At 35.4% G+C, this 21342-nt stretch overlaps 1 protein-coding gene across 1 annotated transcript in view; it reads right to left on the bottom strand.

Annotated features, from left to right (window-relative positions):
- The window catches only part of ACVR1C (activin A receptor type 1C), a 41805-nt gene extending 21049 nt beyond the window's left edge, over nucleotides 1-20756 (bottom strand). The window contains exon 1 of the mRNA XM_077153884.1: nucleotides 20531-20756. Within this exon, the coding sequence (XP_077009999.1) occupies nucleotides 20531-20684 (154 nt within the window). The 5' untranslated portion in view covers nucleotides 20685-20756. The remainder of the gene's footprint in view (nucleotides 1-20530) is intronic.
- Nucleotides 20757-21342: the final 586 nt, after the last annotated feature.

A 21342-nucleotide genomic window follows, 5' to 3' on the forward strand; every position in this document is an offset into this window, starting at 1 on the left:
AGATGCTAAATGCTATGAACAGATAAAGTGGGGATAAAAGATATGAGAGTAACGTCAAGAGGCTACTTTAGATAGAGCGGTCATGGAAGCTACTAAGAGGTGGTGTCAGAAAGACTTCAGTGAAGCCAGGACCAACAACCAAAGGTATAGTAAGGGAAAACTGTCCTGGCAGAGGGGAAGTAGTCTTAATGTGGGCGCCTGCTTGGCTGGTCGTGGAGCAGCACAGAATCCAGTGTGCCTTGAGTGCACTAAGCGAGAGGAAGATGGAAAGAAATGGGGTAAGGCCGGTCTTTCAATGCTTCATTCTAAGTGGGAGTTGTAGAGTTTAAAGCAGAGGAGAGATATGCTCTAAATTTCTTTCTGAGTGCCTGCTGTGTGGTGGACAGACAACAGAGGGGCGAGAGCAAAAGCAGAGACTAGTTGTCACTCAGGTGGGAGATGATGGCCTCAGCTGACAACCCTGTCTAAAATAGCACTTCCTTTCCATTCCCTGTCCATTCTTTATACCCTTCTCCTCCACTATTTTAATTCCTGACTCTTATATATTCTGGCATATCAGATATTCCTTTACTTCTTATAAGATTTTCTCTAAAGAAAGTATGCTTCATGAGAGTAAGAACTGCCTGCCTTACTCACAAATGTATTCCCAGTGTTTGCAGCAGTGTCTCACACATGGTAGATGATAGATTAATATGTAGATCACGGAAAGCCAGTGTAAGGCTTAAAGGACTAGAGAGCACAATGCCTGCACCTCACAGTCTAAACAAACCATAATGAACCACTGAACATTTACTAGCTTTGCTCTTAATAAGTAAGGGAGCAGCTATTTAGTTTTGGGGGAAAAAAGTAAAATTTGAAACCAAACACTTAAATTTACAACTATAATTTTAAAATGCATGTAGTCTTTTTTTTAACTTAAATTTCATCTTGTATTTAAGAAATCCTTCCTTTTAATTTAAGAAAAAACAGGGAAACATGAAAAAATCCATGATGACTATTTCCTATGCTTTTCAAAGAAGCTATTTTGACATAATGTTCAATGGTAAGTGTGTCTTTGACCAATAAAAGGCACTTGAAATTGGCGATTATTTGCTTTTCATTCACTAAAGAGAATCTCAGCATCGCACCTTCAGGAATGCTAATTTTTTAAAGATAGAATTGGTAGTGTATTTAATATACTAGGGGAAGAAAGTTCTGGTAACCCAGGTTCTTAAACATCAAGGAGTAGAAGAGTATAGGCCTAGGAGAGAGGGTAGCTGCGTTCTGATCCTGTGCAGCCACTTTCTTGCTGTGTGACCTTGAGCAAATTGACCCCCCGCTGGTTCTGCGTAGGCCAGTGTAAGGCTTAAAGGATTAGAGAGCATAATGCCTGCACCTCACAGTTTAAACAAACTTTAATGAAAATGGACCTAGTCAACTAAGCAATTCCCCAGACTTCCTTCTTTGCATTGACAATCCTGGAGAGCTCATTGTATTAGATGTACTTGCATTTTATTTACAATTTGTCAACCAAAATATACGAATGCAATTTGAAAATAAATATTATTTCATTCTGAAGGAAAAAGAAGCAAATTCCTTAAAAACACATTCAGAGACATTTCATTATAATCCTAAAGTTAGTAGTCTATTTACTATCAATAAGTAAAAGACTTAAAACTGTGAATTTTGGAAGCAAATATAATCCATGCATTTCCATTTTGCCTAGGGAATTCTGGCAGGTCATCAGCTCTCCTTCCCCTGAGTATTTCAGGCTTCCTCCAAAATCATTAGGTATTTTACAGGTGCATGGGGGGAGAACTTGGCCTTGAGCATTCTTGAGAGATACTAAAAGAGTTCTGTGAGTTTACTTTGCCTTAGAAATTATTAACCATGGTACTTGTGACTTCTAAAGTTCACTGTTATAAAAGAGTTTTATTATCCACTTCACAATAAGCTTTCAAGTTTATTATTTCCCATTATACCTATATTTCTATAGCCCCACAAAGGGCCTCGAGATAGTCTAAGAGGGCTACAAAATCCACATAATCACTTAAAACACCTACTGGAATGTGTTTTTTAAATAAAATTCAACTATTGTGTATATTTATATGGCTAAATTTTATTTTCATATCTTGGATGTTATTGGAAAATATCGATATAAGCATCATAGTTTAAAAGCTTATTGACTGTCTTCATTTTGGTAAAGCTAATAAACAGAATTTGGATCATCACTATGGCAACTAATAAAGAGGCAAAAGGTCACCCACCTTGAAAATAAAGATTATTAGTGATATCTACTGTTCTCAGGGGTGTTTATTACAGGCGGACAATGTTTCTACTTCTCTGAACAAATTTACTGATACGAGTTAGTAAGGAAAAAAAAGATTACTCAGCTAGGGAAAGGCTGGCAACATCAATAGAAAGAGTTTCTTAAACAGTGAACAATTTTAAAAGCAAACATTTGTGAAACTATGGTTTCAACCAAATATTGATTGTAATCTCTACAGGAGATAAATGAAAAAAAACTGTAGTCTACACAATTATTAATGGTAGAGGGAGATGGTGGTACATTTAAGAGTACATATTAATTTCTAGCAGATTTTATATGCCTGAATCAAAGGAGAACACTTATAATTCTTATCATTTCCAATTTTTGAGATTTTCTGTGCCAACTGAGATGCTTTCTCCAAGGGATAAGCAGACCATGGGGGAAAAGTTAATCCCCGAAGTGAGGTCTGGGGAGTGCTCCATTGCTAATTCAAGTGACTTTATTCCCTAGCAAATTAAATAGAAAACAGGATGAAAGAGAACAACAACAAAAAGCATTGGCACAGATGGGTGACAGCCAAACTCACAAATATCTCCCTACCATATATAATCTCTATAACACACTAAACCGCAACTACTCAGGGAAAGGGAATTTGACCAAGGCAAGGAGAAGGGAAAGTTGGCTACAACACGGTAGAAGATTGTGGACAGTTGCAGACTGTCACATGAAAGGGGGAAGGATATAAAAAGGCAAAAGAAGGCCCAAAAAACATAAACAAAAACCCAGAAAAGGAAAAAGAGAGAAAGAAGAAGGAAGAAAAGAGAAAACAGTTATAAAAACTTACATTTGTGTATTCTGCAATTTCTCCTAGAGACGCGAGGGGGGACCTGGTGAAGGTAAAAGTCAGGGAGGTTTCCACTGCCCAAGTTAAGACTTGAGAACTAGTTTGGATGTTTCAGCTTCCCCCAGGAGAGTTCATTACTCCTATCACTGCCTAGCCACTTCCTATTTCTTGACTTAGGAGGAAAACTGAGCAAGAGGAAAAACAGAGATGAGAAACTAGGTATGATACTCAAGTTTCCTCTCCTGCCAATCTCTTCTCTTTCTTTATTTAAAGTATAAAAAAGTATTCGTGTTTATGAGAATTATATGACTTTCAGATTAATTAATCCGCATATTAATTCGCATACTTACAAATTATACAATAGCATATGCTGTTAGGAGAACACTTCAAACTAAGTGGAGGTACGTAATTGATCATTTGCTGCCAATAACTCATATTGATCACTGGCATGGATATCTTGTAGTGTAATATCTATATTCAATTTTCAGACACATTTTCCCACTATCCTTGGATAGCGCTGTACTGAATTAAAACTAAGACATCCCAATGGAAGGACGTCTAGAAGCTTTGAGAATAGAGGAAGTGAAGAGATATGTGCTGACTAGGCATCTGTTTAAAAACAAATCCAGCAAAGAAAACAGAGATCTTCATCCAGACACAATGTATTTTTGTGAAAGTTCTCCAGGCTACTACTTCCTTCCCAGAAATCATTGTAGCAAGGAACAACATAAATCTTAAAGGACCCAAAACACCCCCAAAGTATCCATACACTAATTTAATCGTTAAATGAACTTCTCCTTTTACTGAAGGTTTTTACCATATGAAAAGATACCACATTGCAAGGTTCAACCCAAAAATGTATAAGTAGCAAGTCTTTGCCTCTACCCTTCAAAAAAGGTAAGCTTTTATTTTTTCTCCTTCTGTGGCTTTGAAATGCCCTCAGTAAAAAAACAAACAAAAGACAGCATTGCTAGGGATGCATTCTGTCAGGGATCTCTTTCTGTCTCAGCACCTGAGAGAAATGGTACCATGATCAACTGAGTGACATGGTGATGGCCTGTCCATCCACCTACTCTATAAACCTTCTGTGACAGGTTGATAAAGTCAGTTAAAGGTCATTTGTCAAGATCATAGCTTTCTGGGGGGTGGGGGGGGAAGTACAGTTGAAAAAGAAGAGAGGAGATATTTCCTCTAAGATATGCAAAGCTACCTCTTAGCTCAACAGGAACAACTTCTCTCAAAAGCAGAGTGGCATGCTAAGCAATGAAAAGTCTTCATGATAAAACTTCCTTTAATCACTTCAAAGGATCCTTAAAAACGGGTAAACATAATTTCAAAGGTTTGCTTGATGATAATGAAAATATATTTTTAATTGGTTCCAATTGCTTTACTAAATTGGCTCAAAGACTGGATCCAAAGGGATTGATTTGTTTAGCGTTGGCTGAGAACAATTATCTAGGAGAGTTGCCAGAGAAATAGGGCACAATCCACACCCTCATGAAATTTAAAATCTACTACGGAATACTGAACCCATCTAGAGAACCATTCCAAAGCAACTTTCCAAGTAAAAATGGAGAGAAAATCTTATGTAAGAGTGGGTTTGGAAGGGCGCACGGTGGCCCAGTGGTAGAATGTCTGCCTTCCACATGGGAGACCCAGGTTCGATTCCCGGACCACACACCACCGACCCCACCAACCCCCCCAAAAAAAGAATGAAGGTCGGGGAGGGGGCAGTTAGTGAAGAGAAAGATTATGAGGTATTCCCTTGATGTTGAATCAATCTGATATAAAAGAATATATAACTTCACTTTAGCAGGAATATGAAGTAGAATGGTCTCAGGGAGCTAACTCTCAAATACCAGTTTTATTTGTCTAACATTCTGATTTAATTCTGTCCTCACTGGTGGCAGGTTGCACCCAGGGGTCTGTCCTAGCCTACTGCTTCTTCTTAGTGACCATTAAAAGTGTTCCCCAGAATAATGCAGTTGCAAATTAATACAGTTAGGTCCCTCCAACATGCTCCACTATAGGTAGTGCAAAATAGTCTCCTTTCTGCACAGTGCAAGAATAATCAGGTCAAATAGGTTGTTTCTGACAAACATGAACCTCAAGTACTGAACAATAACATGATATTATCTAATCTAGAGATTCAACCAAGCTGCGACAATGACAGAAACGACGGGAGAATTATTTCTGCCTTTTAATGGAATCAGATGAGATACTGAAAGGCCATTGCATTGTTTGGTGCTCAGTCTACATAAATGGCTATTTGCATGCACTGTCTTCCCCTGCCCTGAGTTCATAATGTCATAGCCCACAGGCGCATCACACACCCTCAAATACCTCCCGCACAGCTCCTCTCTGGACTGCTGTTTCCTCAGAGTACGTGCAGAACACTGGGAAACTGCACACATTCTGTCCAATCGCATCTGAATTTGGGGACATGATGCGTTTATGTTTTAAGGCAAAAGGAACATGGGATTGAAGAACATAATCACTGGCATAAAGGAGTATGAATCGTTTGCTCAAACAGAGATGTGGAAAGGACCATTTAAATAGGCTCCACTGGTAGTTTTCCTAGATTTTAGGTACCCAACAAAAATGTCAGGGTGTAATTTCCAACATCAAAACACGTATCCTCCAATGAAACGTGTTTGTAAGGAAATTGATAGTAATTATTCAAGCAATATTTTAGACGTGTCTAAAAAAATTAAATCCTTTACATGGGAAAAATGAAAGTTCCTCCAAATCAGCCCCCATATCTTATAGCTCTTTGATTCCCCCAGCTGATATCACAGAGCTTTGTTCAGAAAAGGCACTAAAAAATACTGATGACAAGGGAAAGCTACACTTGTCTTCCTAAACTTCATGCTAATGTAACTTCTCTTACTGAAAATATACTCACATAGAAAAGCTTGCTTCCTTGAAAAGATTATTGTATTTTGGCCTATTTCAATGTCCTATATGCAATAATCACTCCCAAAATATTTGCGTAAATAGATCATTGTATTTACAAAACTGCAAGAAGTAGGAGTTTACATTTAATGTAAAATCCTCAATGTAGAATCGGTTATAAATTTTACTTTCAATTGTCCACTAGATCCATATGAGCAAAATTTCATAAATTAAATCAAAGTGTATTTGTTCTTTGAGACAAAAATTCTTCCTATATTAAACTTTTAAAATACAAGTTTGACTTCTTTGTATGTTTATATTTCATAACACTTTCCAGAACATGAAAAGCATAGCATCTTTCATTTCTTGAAGGGGAGAAAAAAAAAATCTGGCACACCTGTCAGGTGAATATTGCATCCTCAGAGAGTGAACTATAAATGGATTTGTTCGTGTGATGGCAGTACAATTCCACAAGGGGTCCTGTAAGTATTTCTCAGCGTGCACATGTCACCTTACCCTGAGAATGGCAATGAGTTTATCTTTAAAATAGAAAACCATAGGAAAGTTAAGAAGCAGCAGAGGGTTGTTTTTTTTTTTCAAAGGGATGAAGACAGCAAGACTTTTAAATTCCCTAAAGAATAACACTTACTTCCTGAGTCTGCAATTTTTATAAAAATAACACACTTTAAAATGATTAATTTTTAATAAATTTGATTCTAATGTCATGGCAGTTGATCTTCATTCAGAAATATACCTTTGATTTGGTTTAAATATAAGTTAATTTAGACATGTACCTAATCGATATACATTGTATACACCTACTGCAACTTACATAATCAGTTTGGAAGGGGAAAATGATACTGACGTTAATATAACACCCACATTTTAATGCTGCACATGTATTTTTTTATGGAGGTGTATTATTTGAATTAGCAAAAAATATAATAACATTATTAAAATAGCATATTGAATCCTGAAAGGAAAGATCAGAAATTATTACTGCACATACCTTTCAAGCCCTGTATGTTTTGATAGCAAAATGGGAACAAAGATACTTGAAACTTGAAAGTTTTTCGTTGAATAATCTATTTCCATATGAAGGGTTATAATTAGTGCAGGCATGAACTAAATAGCAGTTCCCATCAAAATTAACCCTAAAATAACCAACTTCTCTAGCCCAGATTTCCTCACCTTATCCTGGATGAATTTTCATGGAGAATTTGAGAGTGTCCTTGGTGCTATTTGATATCACAGCTATTTCTCTGAGAAAGTCTCTGATGTCACCTAGAGTCACCAGAAATCATTTTTGCTACAAATCGAAATGCTACCCAGCCACGAAAGAATCAAGCAACAAAGAGGGATTCCTTCATATAGGAAAAACACGTTATAATATTAAGGAGAAAATTAAAATATGAAACTGTATTAAACAGAATAATCTCAACTATTTTAAAAATAGAAAATACATTAGTTATTAATAATGGGAATTCTAGACCAACGGATATAAACTAAAATATACATTAAATGAATGAAATGAAATGAGCCAGCCCATGCTCCACACTAAAAAAAAGTCAGTCAATACTCAGCTTCAGCCAACTGACACCATGAAGGAGAATCAGGGATGCCAAATCTTTCCATTTTTGAAGAAAAGCTAGGAATTTGGATTTTTATATTGATTTAAATTTTTAACATTATAAATTCATTTTTCTTTTCCAGAAAGAGTGTAGATTAAACAATGTATTTCTGTGGGCCAGATACAACCCACATGCAAGTAGAATTGGATAACTTATTTTCCTGCTTCCATGTTAAATACGATGGGGGTTGGCAACAAATAAAAGGAGAAAATAAATAAAAATTTCCTTTCCTTTCTCTGTAAAAGAAATTTGAAGATGGATAGTCCAGGGTTAACAGGGTGGTTCCATGAATTTTTCAGAGTTCCTTCCACCTTCCTTGTTGCCATTCCTATGGTATAGCCATCATCCTGATGGCCCAAAACAGCTACTGGAACTCCAGCCATTACATCCATGCTCCAGACAACATGATGGCGGACGACAGAATAATGTTCCAATTCTGTTTTAATGAGTTTTCTCCGTAGTTCTCCAAAACACTGCCACTTGTCTCATTAGCCAGAACATAGTTACAGGACTACATACAGCTGCAAGAGTAGCTGGAAATATTGTCTTTTAGCCGGGCAGTTCCAAGACCAGCTAGAAGGCTAGGTTCTGCTGCAAAATGGATATTGGAGGAAATGAGATGTTTTCGGAACACATATATATAGTTATATTTACCTTCACTCCATTGGATTTATGTATTCACAAAAGAATATGTGTACAACAAAACAAGTCAGACAGTATGAAATTTGTAAGGAAAGAGTTAAATAATACCCTCTGTTTGGCAAATTTCTCTAACACCAACTTCAAATGTTAAAAGTAGAATATACAACCTTCCATAAATTTACCTATACTCAAAAATTACTTGAAAACTTGAAGTTTTGTTCTTTAATTTTGAAATATAATGAATATACAAGAGTGCATACACCATATATGTAGAGCATAAGAAATAATTATAAATATCCATGCAGCCTCTCCTGAGATAACCCCATATAATCACATTTGCTCCCTTCTTCCAGAGAGCAACCATTATTCTGATTCGGGAAATTATAATTTCCTTGCCCTTTTAAAACAGCAATTTTACCATGGTGTTTAATCATTCTCATGCCAACTTGGCTAAACTGGAACTATGGTTCCCAGAATCACCTTTTCTATATGGTTCCAGGTTAAGGTTGGGATATTTGCATCAATGTTCGTGAATGAAAATGACTTATAATTTTCCTTTCTTGTACTGTCTTTGTTAGGTTTTTTTTTTTTTTACTTTTTTTGTGTTTTTTGTTTTTTATTTTCTTTATCTTTTTTTATTTGCTTTTTTGTCTTTTTTTTATTCTATTTTGTATTTCTTTGTTAGGTTTTGATATCAAAGTTATGCATAATATGAGTTAAGGGATATTTCCTCTTCGTCTATGCTTTGAAAGAATTTGTGTAAAAAAAATAATCTGTTCCTGGAAGTTTAGCAGAACTTTCTGGTACAATCTTCTAGGCTTTGAAATTTTCTTTATGGGATGATTGTTTACTGCCTTTTTAAAACTGCTGATTCAATTTCTTTAACATTATAAGACCATTCGAGTTTGATAAGTTATTTTCTTCTAGAAATCATAAATTATGTTGTTTCTATCTTGTATATTCTTACTATTATTTAAGTTTATTATGCTATCAATTACCAAGATAGTGGTGTATTGAAATTTCCCTCTGAAAAATCCCTGATACTGTGTCAAACATTAGGGACACCCAAACCAATAGGCTAAGCTCTTGATCTTGAGGCATGCTCTTGTGAAGTTTTTGTAGGTAGTGGAGAAACTTAGCCTACCTATAGGTATGCCTAAGATTCACTTCTGGAGGACCTCTTTTGTTGCTCAGATGTGCCTCACTCTCTCTAAGCCCAATTCTGCAAGTGAAATCATTGCTCTCCCCACTGCTTGGGACATGACATCCAGGAATGAAAGTCTCCCTGGGGGCATGGGAGATGACCCCCAGGGATGAGTCTGGCCCTGGCACTGTGGAATCAAGGATGCTATCTTGACCTAAAGGGGAAAAAGAAGTGTAACAAATAAGGTATCATTTGCTGAGAGAGTTCGTATAGAGTGGAGAGGCTACTCTGGAGGTTGCTCTTATGCAAACTTCACTTAGACATTGCTACCAAGTATAAATTGCCAACCTCCAAACAAAACCATTTGAGCCAATCCTAAAGAAAACCTAGGGCAATATATAAGATTCAACAAAGATTCCGTGCACTAGAGCAACTTTCCAGAAACCTTCAACCTCCAGATAGTCCCTAGACCAGATAAGTCCTCAAACCTAGAGGGGCCAGCCTTTCCAGAACATCAGCTATTTCCATCTCCCTACCCCATATTATTCCTTCCAACATGAAAAAGGTAGAATGGCCATAGCCCAAACACCCTACAGAAAGGGATAGAAAGATTACAGGTAATGGTGAAGTTATACAGAGAAAGTAGGGCTTAAAAATTGAGTATGATTGCTGAATAATTATACTGATATTTCTTTTAGTCTCCAGTATCTTAGAGCGGCTAGTATTAAAAAGCTAAAATTGTGGAATTGTAACCCATAGCAAAGTCTGAAAGCTTTTCTACAACTAATTGCTGTGCTATGCTTTGAAATTTATTGCTTTTTTGTATATGTGTTATTTTTCACAAAAAAAAAAAAAGAAAAAATGTGGTGATAAAAAATATATATTCCTTCTAGTCTCCAACATTCTGGAGCAACTAGGAGGAAAAATCTGAGATGATAGTATGGTAGCCCATGACAAACTCTGGGATCTGTCTTGTAACTACTTGTTGAAGAGTGCTTTGAAAACTATTGCTTTTTTCTTTCTTTGCTTTGTATATATGTTAAATTATACAATAAAAAAAGTTTTTAAAAATTTCCCTCTGTGATTGTAGACCTCTCTATTTCTCCTTAAAGATCAGTAAGTATTTTCTTTATTTCTTGTACCAGGTTTCTATACACACATTAACTTAAATTTATTAAAAATCTTTGGTAAACCCCATAGAGCAACTGTTAAAGCACTGAAAAAGTGATCAGAATTCAATTAGAGATATGAATGAAGCTAATCCAGGTGGGATTAAGGCAAAGCAGACTAAAGGGTTAAGGATGATACTGACTGTATATTAAAACTTGAGCTTCTGTGTGAGACCAAAAGAAGAGATGTTTATTTGTTGCAAAATTCATACTTTTGGTAGCACAATATCTAATTTAACTTCTATGTTCAGCTTATTTGAATACCATAAATACATGGAACCTTGAATAGGGAGTGAGAGCTTGTTGGTTGTACAGGTTGGTGTGATGCCCCAATACATCCCAGGGTAATTGGGGCAGATTAAAAAGAATTTCCAAAGTCCCCTTGAGAGACTTGGGGAAAAGGTGGAAATATTAAACTTCCCCACCAGGGGGAGACCTAATATTCTAACAAGCACTGGGGACTGTCAAGTTGATGGGCCAGACCCTCAATCTTGGGGCTTGCCTTCATAAAACATATTCCTGCAAAGGAGAAGCTAGGCCTACTTATGATTGTGCCTAAGAGCCATCTCCAGAGAACCTCTTTTGTTCTCTCTAAGCCATCTCTGCAGGGGAATTCACTGCCCTCCCCGCTATGTGGAACATGACTGATTCCCAGGGAAACGCCTGGCCCTGGCATCACAGGATTGAGAAAGTGTTCTTCACCAAAAGGGGGAGGAGAAATGAAACAAAATAAAGTTCCAGTGACTGAATGATTTGAAAAGAGTTGACAGGTCATTCTGGAGGTTATTCTTATGCAGTTTTTGATATATTGGAATAGCTAGAGGGAAACATATTATACTTGAACTGTAATCCAGTAGCTTTGACTCTTGAAGATAACTGTATAAACTATATAGCTTTTAAGGTGTGACCATGTGATTATGAAAACTTTGTGACTGACACTCCCTTTATGCAGTATATGGACAGATGAGTAAGAAAATAAAGACAATAAATAAACAAATAATAAGAGATGTTTTGGGCTCTTTTCTACTTTTATTTTTAATTTTATTCTCATTTTTATTTTTTTTGGAGTGATGAAAATATTCATAAATCATGATGATGAATGCACGGCTATATGATGATACTGTGAACCACTGACTGTACACTTTGGATGAATCACTGGTAAATTATAACTTTAGCCATTATGAAATGACCCTTTTTAACTCTACTTTTTTTGGCATTAAAATTTGTTTTGTCTGGTATTAATATAAGTCAACAAACATTTTGTTTAATAGATGTGTGAAATAAATTTCAAAATTTCTGTAAACTTTGGTTTTAGACACATTTTTTAAACAACATGTAGTTGGATTTGTTTTTTTCCAATCTGACAATCTTTGTTTTTTAATTGTAATGTTTATTCTATTCATATTAAATTATTAACATTCATTAATTACTGTTATATCTGGATACTATCTTTGTCACATCTGTTGTGTGCTTCTTTTTCTCTTTTCTTGACTTCTTCTGGATTTTTTTAATCATTTCATTTTTCCCTAATAATAGATAAGAAGGAACGTGCTCATTTTCTATTTTTTAAGAGGTCATTTAGAAATTTCAACACACATATTTCAAAGCGTAATATTTAACAGTATCTTCATCCTCCTCTTAGACAAAACAACACCCTCCTTAGGACATTTTAACTCCATTTACCCTTCACCTGGCATTGATAATGTTATTTTTATATTGAATGATCCTTTTATCTTATTTTTATAAAATTCTATAAGACATTAATTTATTCTTGCATATTAAAATCTTTAGAATTAGTCATATTTTTTAATAACTTTCTACGCTTTTCATTCTCCTTGCATGTTAGGAATTTGGGATTGTTTTCTTACTGCCTGAAATACATCCTATTATCAAGTGGTCTGCCAATAGCAAAATCACTCTATTACTGTTGCTTTGAAAATGTCATTTCAATTCTCTCATTCTTTAAAGATATTTTTCCTGTGTATAAAATTCTGACTTAGCAGTCATTTTCAGATACTTTCAGATACTGAAGATATAATTCTAATTTATCTTCTTTCCCTTTTTTTTTTTTTTTTTTTTGCTGATGAGAAGACATCGGTCCTACTGTAGCCCCTTTGAAGCTCATTTACTTTTATTCTCTGCCAACTTTTAGAATTTTCTTTTGTCTTTGGTGTTCCATAGATTAGCTGTGATGTATCAAGCACTGAATTAATTTATTTTTGTCTTTGCTGCTCTGTAGATTAACTGTGATGTATCACAGCTTTATAGTTGTCCTTTTGATACTCATTTAATTTCTTGGGTTTTTGAATTGGTGTCCTTCACCAATTCTGAAAAATTATCAGCTATTATCTCTTCAAGATACAGATTTTGCCCACTTCTTTCTCTCCTCAACTTAGGGACCTTTATGTGAAATCACAGGTTAAACTTTCTCACATGTTCTTCTATTTGCCAACCTCTCTTCCACAGTTTCCATACGTAGTCTCTCCGCACTGCATACAGAACAATTTTCTGTTCTGTATTTTAGGTTCCTAATTATTTCTTCAACTGTGCTTAGTCTGCTGTTATACTTATGTATTAAGTTTTTAATTTTAGTTATCGCATTTTTTATTTTAAAATATTTTCTTCTGTTATTGTTAAAAATTTGCTAGGTCACTTTTTTTTATAGTTTCCTTTTCCTAAAAATATTTTCAAACTGGCTTTTTGTTCTTTAAATTTAGAAAAATATTTGATCTACAATTTTTGTCTGATAATTCCATTATGTGAAACCTTCATAATCTGTTTTTATGGGATTTTTTTTCCTGCTGGTTAATCACATACTATTTAGCATTCTTGTGTGCTTGATTATTCTTAACTGCATATATTCATGTCCTTGAAAAAGTGTGTGTTGTGTCTCTTTGAAGCCCAATATTGCTCCAGAGGGAACCTGTACTTTCCTCTAGCAGGCTTCTGTGGGGACTACCATAAGGCAAGTTTTTATCTGTAAAGTCCCTGCACCACTCAGGGAAGGAAAACTCAAGCCTAAATATATGAGATGGCTAGACCATGTTCATAACTTCTAAGGAATAGATTTCTTTGTTTATTATTGTTGATTTTCTTTACTTTTTCTCCCTGCTCTCCATAAGAGCTCCCAAGCCTCCTATCTGGGGTTAGAAGGAGACAGGTTTATAACTGGTTTAAACTTCCAACAAGGAAACAGACCTTTGCTAGCTCAGCTAATATGAGGGATTGGTATTAGATATCCCAACTTGAAAAAATCATGTTCCTTGGCTTTTGTCTCCCTTAAACCTTGAGCTCCCTAAAAACAAAACATATACACATAAGGAAAAAGTATCAGATAAAAGTAAGAGAAACATAGACAATACTGTCTTAAACAGTAAGGTGTTCGCCAACTAACATCATAAGAAATCTAGAAGCAAATCAGGTCATTGATGAGTCTCTTTACTAAGAAACTAGGGAACCAACCCTCTTTCAGATTTCTTATGTGGGTCAGTGAACTTTCTTGGTGTTTAAGACATTATTGTTTAAGTTTGTAATCTTTTTAGGGGAAACATTCTTATGGTATTTCCTCTTTTTAACTTTTGCCAGTGTAATGTTTGAAATAAAATTGTTTTAATTTGCATCTCTTCAACTTTTAGTATGGCTTTACCACCTTCTTCAATATTCAACCACTTTGGATATTCTTTTCTGTGAATTTTCTGTTTGTGACCTTTGCCCACTTTTCCATTTATCCTTCTGTCTCTATTATTTCCCCCCACCAGTTTCTCTTTCTTGCCATACACATCACACACAAACACACACACAAACACACAAGCATACATACACAGGAGCTCTTTATCTTTTAAATAGTTCCTTCTTCCAGTTATATATTCTGCAAAATTTCTACCCATTATTTAACTATCTTTTGGGTTTATTTATGTGGTGTCTTATCATTCATTTTTATTCTAGTTTTCATGTAGTCAATTATAATTGTCTTTTATAGTGCCTGGGTTTCCTGTTTTATTTAAAAATAGCTTCCATACTATAAAGTCGCAAAAAATATTTTTTTCTAAATTTTTCTCTGACATTTAAATCATTCTATACTTCACAATTATCTATTTAATCGAGCTATAATTTATTTTTGTATACGGTATGACTCTGTGGTACAACTCTTTCTTCCAGATGGATAGTTAATTATGCCAGCATAATTTCAAAAATAAACTATCCTGGAATTTCCATTTCTGCCAAGTTACACATGAGATGTCCATAGAAATCTTTCTTGATACAGCACAAAAATGCTGTATAAAATATAAATGAAAAAATATTTTTTTTATTATATGACTAAGCAAGCTGGTGAGGAAATAAATGAATTGCTCAGCAGCCAAATATAAAGTGCAAATCCAGAGAGGTGCTTGGGCACTGGGGATGCCATTTGCCCTGCAGGCGTCTGCCAATTCCCAGTGGCCAAGTACTTTTTTCTGGATAACTTATCAGACTGTATCACAAGATGAGGAGAGAAAATGGGGTGCCTAAAAGCATGAAAAGTCTTCTGTGAGATGCTCACATAAACCAGGCAACCGTGAATGGTACTACCTTGAAAACAAAATTTAAAATGTTCTGCAGAGCGAGACAGAGGGTGTACTTGTCTCTTTCACCCTTGACATTGGGTAGAGCAGAAAAGAAAAAAGTAAAATCTGTCCAAGTGAAATCTCACTACATGTGTGTACCCTTGTAGGCAAGTTAGAACCAGAACCGTTGGTCCCCAAAAGCCCAATCAAAATCTTGAGTAGAGGGCGGTGAGACCGTGGCTCAGTGGCAGATTTCTCACCTGCCATGACAAAGACTCAGGTTCAATTCCTGGTGCCTGCCCTTGCAAAAAAAAAAAATGAGTAGATTTAGGTCGGTAGCACCCCCAACTGGTAAAAGAAAGATAAAGTAAATCATCTCTGGGGGGACACATTTTAAATACAGACTTCACATGATTCCTTCAGGTGAGGAGCCCCAAAATATGAGCTCACAATAGTAAATCACAAAACACACAAGGAAAGAAGCCACCAAGGGCAGAGCTTGCAGGAAAACTAAGCAAAACACTGCAGAGTCAAATCTATAGTATCTGTAGATATGGAAATTAGCATAGACAAAAATATTTTTAAAAATTTTTTAAGTTTAAGAGATATGGAGGCAGGAGAAAAAGGGCCCTATCTACATCAAAACAGGGTCTTAAAAGGAGCGAAGAAATTATTAAAAGAATTGATAAGAACCAAGTAGAGGGCAATATCCATTGAAGGAATACATATTCAAAATATCTTCCAGTGTGATTACATCACTTATTATTTGTTAACTTTACCTGTTAACATTGCGTACCACTTTGTATAAATAAGTATTTTCCTTCTGAAATGAAAATATTCTTAAAGAATTAAGAATATTTACTTCTGAGGGTGAATTTTTTTCCCAAATGGCTGTTCTCCTAAACTCAGAGGAAGCTGAAGGCAGAAAATTCTTGCATGGATTGCTACTACACAGGAAACAACAAAATCTGGCAGTCTTGGAGCAAAGAGCACTGGAGTCAGAGGAAGAAAAGTAACATCCAGAAAGGTGGGCAGATACTCTGGGATTTAAAGATAGATCTTATCTGGTCTAAAAATAAATAGGAAGAAAAAATTAGGGTAATTTGCATAAAGTATATATATTTTCTTGTTTATCTGATTTGCATAGTCTATATTTAATTTTAAAATATTCAATAATACACTTTTTGCGAAAATAATAACATATTTGCTGTTAGTAAAGACACGAAAATAATTTTGTGAAAATAATAACATATTTGCTGTTAATAAAGACATGAACTCAAAGCACTAGTCAAATAAGTGACTGTTTTTGGAAACAGTTGCTGTCTTCCAAGTTTACGTGGAGAAAAAAATCACTCTAAATTGTTGTAATGATCACATCCCCAGTGACATCAAAAAATATCTGCTTCAATAAGCTTCAGGCGGGGGAGGAAGGTCTTAAAATATTATATTTCCACCAAAATATAAAATTACTTCTTTCAAATACAAAATAACTAACTCCTAAAAATTAAACCAATGTGGAATGCCAAACCAGAAGAGAGTATTTTTAGTAAGGGCAAGTGATTAAATTCAATGCGGTCTAAATCAAATTTTACTTACAATGATCTAAATTAATTTGACAAATCTAATCCATCTTAACAATAAAAATTAATGAGCAAGAAGACTTTGTAAAGGCCATTTAAACGGAAAGCATTTGAAACGAAAATAATAGCTAGATTTTTAATAGTTTTTGTACTAGTAAATTAAAATAATAAATGTCCTTGCTTCATTTAAAGCTACCACATTTTAAATATCAGTTAAAGCGTTGTTGCTTGAACTGTGTCTATGACCTTTGAGTAGGGGTCTGAACAGCATTTTTATTTAAAGCAGTAACATTGATCAGAGTACCTCATATATGTTTAAGGGTCAGTATGCTTTGCAAAATCCATGTTTCAGTTGTATATGCATGTGGGTGCAGGTGTGGATACTGATTTCCTTGTGTCACAGTGGAAATCTGCATGAAAGCCACTAGCTAGGATTTGGGGAATTAGAGTCAAATACTTAAAAGGATTTTCAGGAGGGCAAGAGTAAGCACAGGCTTTGTTCAATTGCAGGGTTACTAGGGCACCTGCAGGGAGAGCAACAGGGAGAAGAAAAGTCACAAGCTGTATTCAAGGTAAGAATTTTGTCACAAGGTAACAAAGCAAGAGATCAAACATTGCAGACAAGATCCAAGGCCAGATGAACCACTATCAGATCTATCTCAGTAGTTGGAGCAGCATCAATTCAGGAATCTAGAAATGACCCCGCCGTGTGGGATGATGGTTAAGTAACAAAATAATAAAGATGAAGGAGCCAGAGAGGCAAGGATCCACTTGGCTTACAGCTGGAATGGCAAAGGGAAATTCCAGATTTTGGCCAACTTCCTTTAGTCACCTCCTGCCCTTTTCTTCTACAGTTTTGCTCGTGAATATGATGCAGACTATTGAGTACTGCAGAAATGTCATACTGTACACTTTTCAGAATGCTTTCTCATACATGTAATCATATTTGAAGTCAAGAAATCCATATTAGGCACAGCAGGAGGTATCAATAATAGTCTCTGATAACATGGAAAAAGAATATATAAAGAACTTACAATTTGACCATAAGATAAATGACCCAAGTGTTTTAGCATGCAAAAGATTTCAATAAATGCTTTATAAGGGATGATATACAAACAGCCCATATGCACAAGAAAAGATGACAACATCATCCGTTATTTGGGAAATGCAAACTAAAGCCACAAAGAAATACCCCACATAACCACTAGGATCGCTAAAATTAAAAAGACTGATTAGAGCAAGTTCTAGCAAGAGCATGAACCAACTTGAACTACTATACATTTCTGGTGGGCATGTTAAATGGTACAACCAGTTTAAAAATGGTTTGGGAGATTTTATAAAGTTAAACATACACTTATCATAGGATCCTGCAATTCTACTCCTAGGTGTTCATTCAAGAGAAATGAGAACAAATATTCATACAAAGACTTTCACATGAATCTTCACAACAGTTTGATAATAGTACCTCCAAAATGGAAACAAAATGAATACCCAGCAATGGGTGGATGGATCAAACACTGTAGCATGTTCACACAGTATTACCCAGCAATAAAAAGTAATAAGCAACTGATACCCCTAACAACAAAGACGAATCTCAAAAACATGATACTGAGTGAAAGAAGTCAAACACAAAATAGTACATCTCCTGTGACTCCTCTGAAACTCTAGGAAAAGTGAATCTAGAGTCATAGAAAAGAGATCAGTTGTCTGTCCCTGGGGGAAGTGGGACTGATCAAGAACACTGACAGCTAATGGAAATGGAAATCTGACGGTGGTTACGTGAGATTACATCATGTCAAACTCATGAGTCTATGCACGTAAAATGTGGACATTTTATTATATACAAAATATATCTCAATGAAGTTGATATTTTAAGAAGAGAGACTGGTTGTTGATGGGACTTGGAGTACAGTCATAGGCTTCTCAGTGCTTAGGCAGCATTTATAGTTGGTCTGAGAAGAAACTGCATTCTAGCTGCACTAAATACCTTTAACTTTCCCAACTGCATGTAGAGAATCTTGTGTTCCCAGACCTTTTGTTATAACCAAGGTAGTGTCTTGTATCCCTAATGCTCTGGCAGAGTGTGGTGTTTTGGATACATTATTATTATTTTTTTTAACATGGGCAGGCACCAGGAATCAAACCCAGGTCCTCTGGCATGGCAGGTGAGCATTCTTACCTGCTGAGCCATTGTGGCCTACCCTGGATACCTTATTTTTGAGAAGACACATTAAACAGGTCACTGCCACTGACTGAGGACATTCCTCCCCACCGCCTTCGTCTTTTGGATCTTAATCAGGGGTAAGCCCAGCACCAAAAATAGGGCGCCTTCACTTCAGAGTGTTTCTGGCCCACAGACAAACCTGGAAAGGAAATGTAAGGAAAGCAGAGTGGCCAGAACAGATCCCAGATCACTATCAAATCAAGGAAATCTGTGGATTTTGAGCAAGAGGAAAGACAAGTGGGATCTAAAAATCAAGACTGGAAGTAGCTTTTAGGGATGGAGTACCCCAGGTATGTCTTTTGGAGTTGTGATATAGAAAATAATGCCTTACGAAGGTGTTTCTCAAAGATGGGACAAGTGCTAATGGTGGTACATAAAATGATTTTAGGGGTTCTTAATATGAATTGAGCTGGCATACAAAACGTATTAAATAACATTGAATCACATGATTTCCTACCTAGTTTTCTTTTTGTTTTTTTTGTTGTCGTTTTTTGATTATTTATAAAAAATCTCAGTTCAGCATTGTATGTCTTTAACACTTTTCTTCTCTCTCTTAGAAAGAAAACACGAAATGTCTAAATGGAATGCCACAGCATTGGTTGTTGTTGTTGTTGTCGTTTATTTACAAAATTATCTTCTATTTATGGCAAGTAAAACTGGTTTTTCATTTGTGGTATTGATACCATGTTTCTGTTTAAAATGCTTTTAAGTTAAAAAAAAGGTAGTTGATTTATAAAAATAAAAAATACTAGTTAAAAAAATACTGTGGTAGTATACTGACATGGTGATTTAGGAATGCCTGAAGATTGATTAATATTATCTTAAAATGTAAGTAAATTTCATTACTTAAGTCATTTCATTACATTACTTAAAAACTGTGTGTATATATGTATAGATATTAACACATCAATAAGCATTTTGCTATTACTTACATTAATAAATATTAAAGAATATTCAGTAATAGGACCATTGTCATGTTATAAACCAGTTTTTTACTCAGAACTACATTTCCTTTAACATCTCCCAGTTGTTGATTCCTGTTTGCAGATAAGAGGTGAGATTAAGATTTTCAGTAACATTGTAAATTAGGATAAAGGACCATAAAATTGCGGAAAATACAGGAATATATGTGAACAATATGAGTAATGAAAGATCAAATTCCTTTCTGCCTCTCTCTGTTAATGAGTGCCCTTGCTTGAGTATGGGCAATGGAAGAAATAAGCAGAAGGTATCCATGCAAAAAGAAATCTCTCTCTATAAAAGTTGGCAACCCACTGCCTTTAGTTCATTCTTTTTCTTTTCTTTCTTGGTATTCATCTCAATTTCTGTCGTCCAAAAGACTTCATGAAAATTGAGATTTTATTCTAAGTCCATTAGTCACTTCAAAAAATACAATTCATGCAGAGAGATTTCATCAAAATTGTTATGTTGTTGTCAATGTTTTGACAGCATTGGGCAATTTTCTTTAAAAAAAAATCAACCTCTGCTAGGCTCTAGAGAATTTTACCAGCCAAAAACAAAACAGAACTGTGAAACACATTTTCTTACTTAAAGAAACATAAGACAATTTGAATGAACAGTTGTGAATGAACAAAGATAAACCCCTCACCTGTTGGAAGGTGGAGTGTTATGTTGTTGCAAAAGTCTGTGAAGCAGCATTCAGTTTTGGTAACATTATTGGAACTATGACAAAAGACTTGGGCATTTAATTCTGGGAGAGAGACACAGGACTTGATCACCTGTTCTTTTCCATTGGATAGCATAACTGAAGCCCAGCATGCTCCTTCTGTTTGGCAGGTAAAGTTTGAAGAGTCACACAAAAGACAAACACACTTCAACCCTGTAAAGTGTAAGGCAAAAAAAAAGGTCAAATACAAAAATACATCATGAAAAATTATTGCATAATACAAAATAAGAACAAAGAAATCCAAGCTTACTGAAAATTGAAGAAGGGTTTAAATGAACAAGCACTTGATAAATATACGTCTGTACTTTTAGACTCTGTCATATCTTTCATTAAACAGGCGGCCCAATTATTCCCTACTCTTGATTGTAGTTTTATAAACTTACTCAGTTGCATTTTAAAACATTTACCTCATTCATGCTCTAAATCTCTCCTTCTTAAACCCAAATCTGTTCATTTCCTAACTTGATAGCTCCTATGAAATGCTGTGAGACAGCACCACAGCAACCAAGAGGAACTGTCCAGCCTCACTTGTAGAACATTCAAACACGGCTGCAGCAGCCTTGGAAATCAACAATCTAGTGTGTTTTATTCTTTTACCCTTTATCCTTTAAATTTTTAAGCGCTATGATTCTTTACATTTATATTCTATGACATTTTAACATGATCGTTTTAGTAACCTTGAGGTATTGATGAGCCATTGTGCTTTCCCCTCTTCTCCAGGAACACATCTTAAA

The sequence above is a fragment of the Tamandua tetradactyla genome, chromosome 3 (genome assembly GCF_023851605.1).
Source record: "Tamandua tetradactyla isolate mTamTet1 chromosome 3, mTamTet1.pri, whole genome shotgun sequence".
Classification (NCBI taxonomy): Eukaryota; Metazoa; Chordata; class Mammalia; order Pilosa; family Myrmecophagidae; genus Tamandua; species Tamandua tetradactyla.